We start from the raw sequence: 2,526 nt of genomic DNA, 5'->3' as shown, positions 1-2,526 counted from the left end.
GACTGATTTTATAGCTGAAGTTCAGTAAATGGATAGGTTCACAATTGTTCAAGTGTAATTTAATAAAATATTTACATGCCCATATGTACATAGAAACAGGTTTTGGTCATTGTCCACAAAATACAGTCCTTGGGGCGGCAGTAGCTCAGTCCATAGGGACTTGGGTTGGGAACCGGAGGGTCGCCTGCTCAAGTCCCCGTCCGGACCAAAAATGTGGAGCGTGGACTGGTAGCTGGAGAGGTGCCAGTTCACCTCCTGGGCACTGCCGAGGTGCCGCTGAGCAAGGCACCGAACCCCCCAACTGCTCGGAGTGCCTGTCATGGGCAGCCCACTCTGACATCTCTCCATTTAGTGCATGTATAGGTCCAGTTTGTGCATGTGTGTGTTCGGACCTGTGTGTAATTGACAACAGAGTGTAAAATTGAATTTCCCCTCAGGGATTAATAAAGTATATAAAATTAAATTTTAAAAAATTAAATTAAATTTCCTGGTAAAATCTACATGATGAAGTTAAACTGAGGCTGATGTGATGCTCTATAGCAGTCTGAGACAAATAAAGTGGGTATCCTTCAAAGTTACAGTGATGTTAGTACAAAGTTACCTCTTTGTGTTTCAGTATTACAGTGTTTAGCTTAGCAATGTCTGTTTAAACTGTAATAAAAGGTGACATACAGCTGTCAATATGAGTGACTTTTTTACAGTACAGTCTGAAGATACAACATCTGCTTGTTGTTGGCACAGAAAACAGTTTGACAGATATTCCTTACATCACTTAAGGTGTAAAAAGAGCGAGCAGTTTATCCTAAATATAGAACAGTCATTTTAAGTCAAAGCTTTGATCACAAGTGTAAAATGACTGATGCTATGTGACTTTCTGATGATCTGAAGTTGGTGTGGAAGTTGTTGATCAGTGCAGTCTCGCAGCAGCAGGACGTGTTCCATCATTTTCATACTGGACGTCACCATCATTGTTTTCCTGTGAAATACAACACAACACAGGAGATTGTGAAAAACTGTTTCAAGAGAACGAAGCAGAGAGACTGCAGCCTCTGTGGTCACAGAAGGAACATTTATTTCAACTTACACTGTCGCCATCATCAAGTGGTTTTGTGTTCCCTGGAGGACACAATAAAAAGTAGCATTAAAATGAGATTAATTTGAACTAATTCCACCAAATGATAACCTGAATTTCCTCACATTTGATTCTGATGACATGAATGGTGATTACGATCATCAGGATCAGTCCTGCAATACACAGAGCCAACATGACGTAGCTCAGAGGAGACCAGCCTGTGGATTCTGTTGAACATGGGTTAGAAAAACAAACAGGTTAGTAAATACATGCAATATTTAATTTCCTGCAGAACTAAATAACCATACTCATTTTCCTTTTGTGATATTTTATCTGCAAAGCTTTGTGCCCAGTGAGCTGCATGTTATCTCACCCTCATTAGATGTTTGTGTCTGACTATCTGTTGACCCACCTGTGAAGTCAGGTGTGTAGTCAGCCTCTATCTCTACTTTGTTGTTATCAACAAACTGGCAGGTGTATTTCCTGTTGTTGCCACTCTGATGCTTCACAGTCAGAGCAGAGACACAGCTCGTCTGTCTGAGGAACTTGTACCCGACACCTTCACCAAGCAGCACAGCTCCTGTCTCATCCACCCAGCGGACGCTGTTCTGTGGACAAGGGCCGTGGTCGCTGTATCTCGACAGAGAGCACTCTAATGTGACTTCACCGTCCCTCTTTGGATCAGTGTCTGGTTGAGATGGAGAGACTGAGAGAAAATAAGTGTAAACTGTTAACTCAGCGTCAAAAATTTTTTTTTGACATCTTGGAGAAAGTCAACAACTTTACTACCAGACCCTGACAAGTTTCTATCCATTTTGTGTCATCATTGCTTCACTGAGTGAAAATATGAAGGTGGAGTCACAACCTTGCATTAATGTTTCAACAAATGAGTAAACAAAATGAAGAAAGGAAACTTGTGAAGAATATTCATCAGCAAATCCATATGTCAATCGATGTTAAGTGGGGGAAGATTACTTTGTCCATGAATCACTGTGAGTACTGGACAAAAATATAGTAAAACTGGAACTGAGGCTGAGCTTGGAATATTGCAACATTTGCCCCATAAAAACATGCCAAAATAAGAACTACTTCCTGATAACATCAGTGTTTTTTCATTAAAATGAGACTCACTTGTCAGAACATTTAAATACACGACTACATCCTGAGAAGTGTTACTCCCCTGCCGACAGGTGTAGAAACCAACATCCTCAGCAGTTACGTTGTTAATGACCAAAGAGCAGTCAGTGTCCACACTCAGCCTGGCAGCTCGGGCTGAGCTCTTCACAACATTTCCATTCTGAACCTCAGTGAAAGTCTGATATTGATTGCAGTTGTAAAGCCATGTAAAGGTGGAGCATGTTGTGATCGAGGTTGATGCAGTGGCACAGGGCAGAGTGGCGTCATTTCCAGCTCTGTAGTAGCGATCGGTGGGCGTTCCACTGATGCCTGCTGTA

General features: G+C 41.8%; 1 protein-coding gene across 1 annotated transcript; it reads right to left on the bottom strand.

The window, feature by feature from the left end:
- Nucleotides 1-505: 505 nt before the first annotated feature.
- LOC126387377 (uncharacterized) lies at nucleotides 506-2,522 on the bottom strand (the record flags this gene model as incomplete). Its single annotated transcript, XM_050039905.1, has 5 exons — nucleotides 506-976; nucleotides 1,085-1,116; nucleotides 1,198-1,299; nucleotides 1,485-1,778; nucleotides 2,204-2,522. Coding segments are annotated over 5 exons (816 nt in total), but the record flags the coding sequence as incomplete, so codon positions are not given.
- Nucleotides 2,523-2,526: the final 4 nt, after the last annotated feature.

Source organism: Epinephelus moara, unplaced genomic scaffold (assembly GCF_006386435.1).
Source record: "Epinephelus moara isolate mb unplaced genomic scaffold, YSFRI_EMoa_1.0 scaffold3909, whole genome shotgun sequence".
In the NCBI taxonomy this organism is placed as follows: Eukaryota; Metazoa; Chordata; class Actinopteri; order Perciformes; family Serranidae; genus Epinephelus; species Epinephelus moara.
This window is presented reverse-complemented; position numbering and strand designations above follow the sequence as displayed.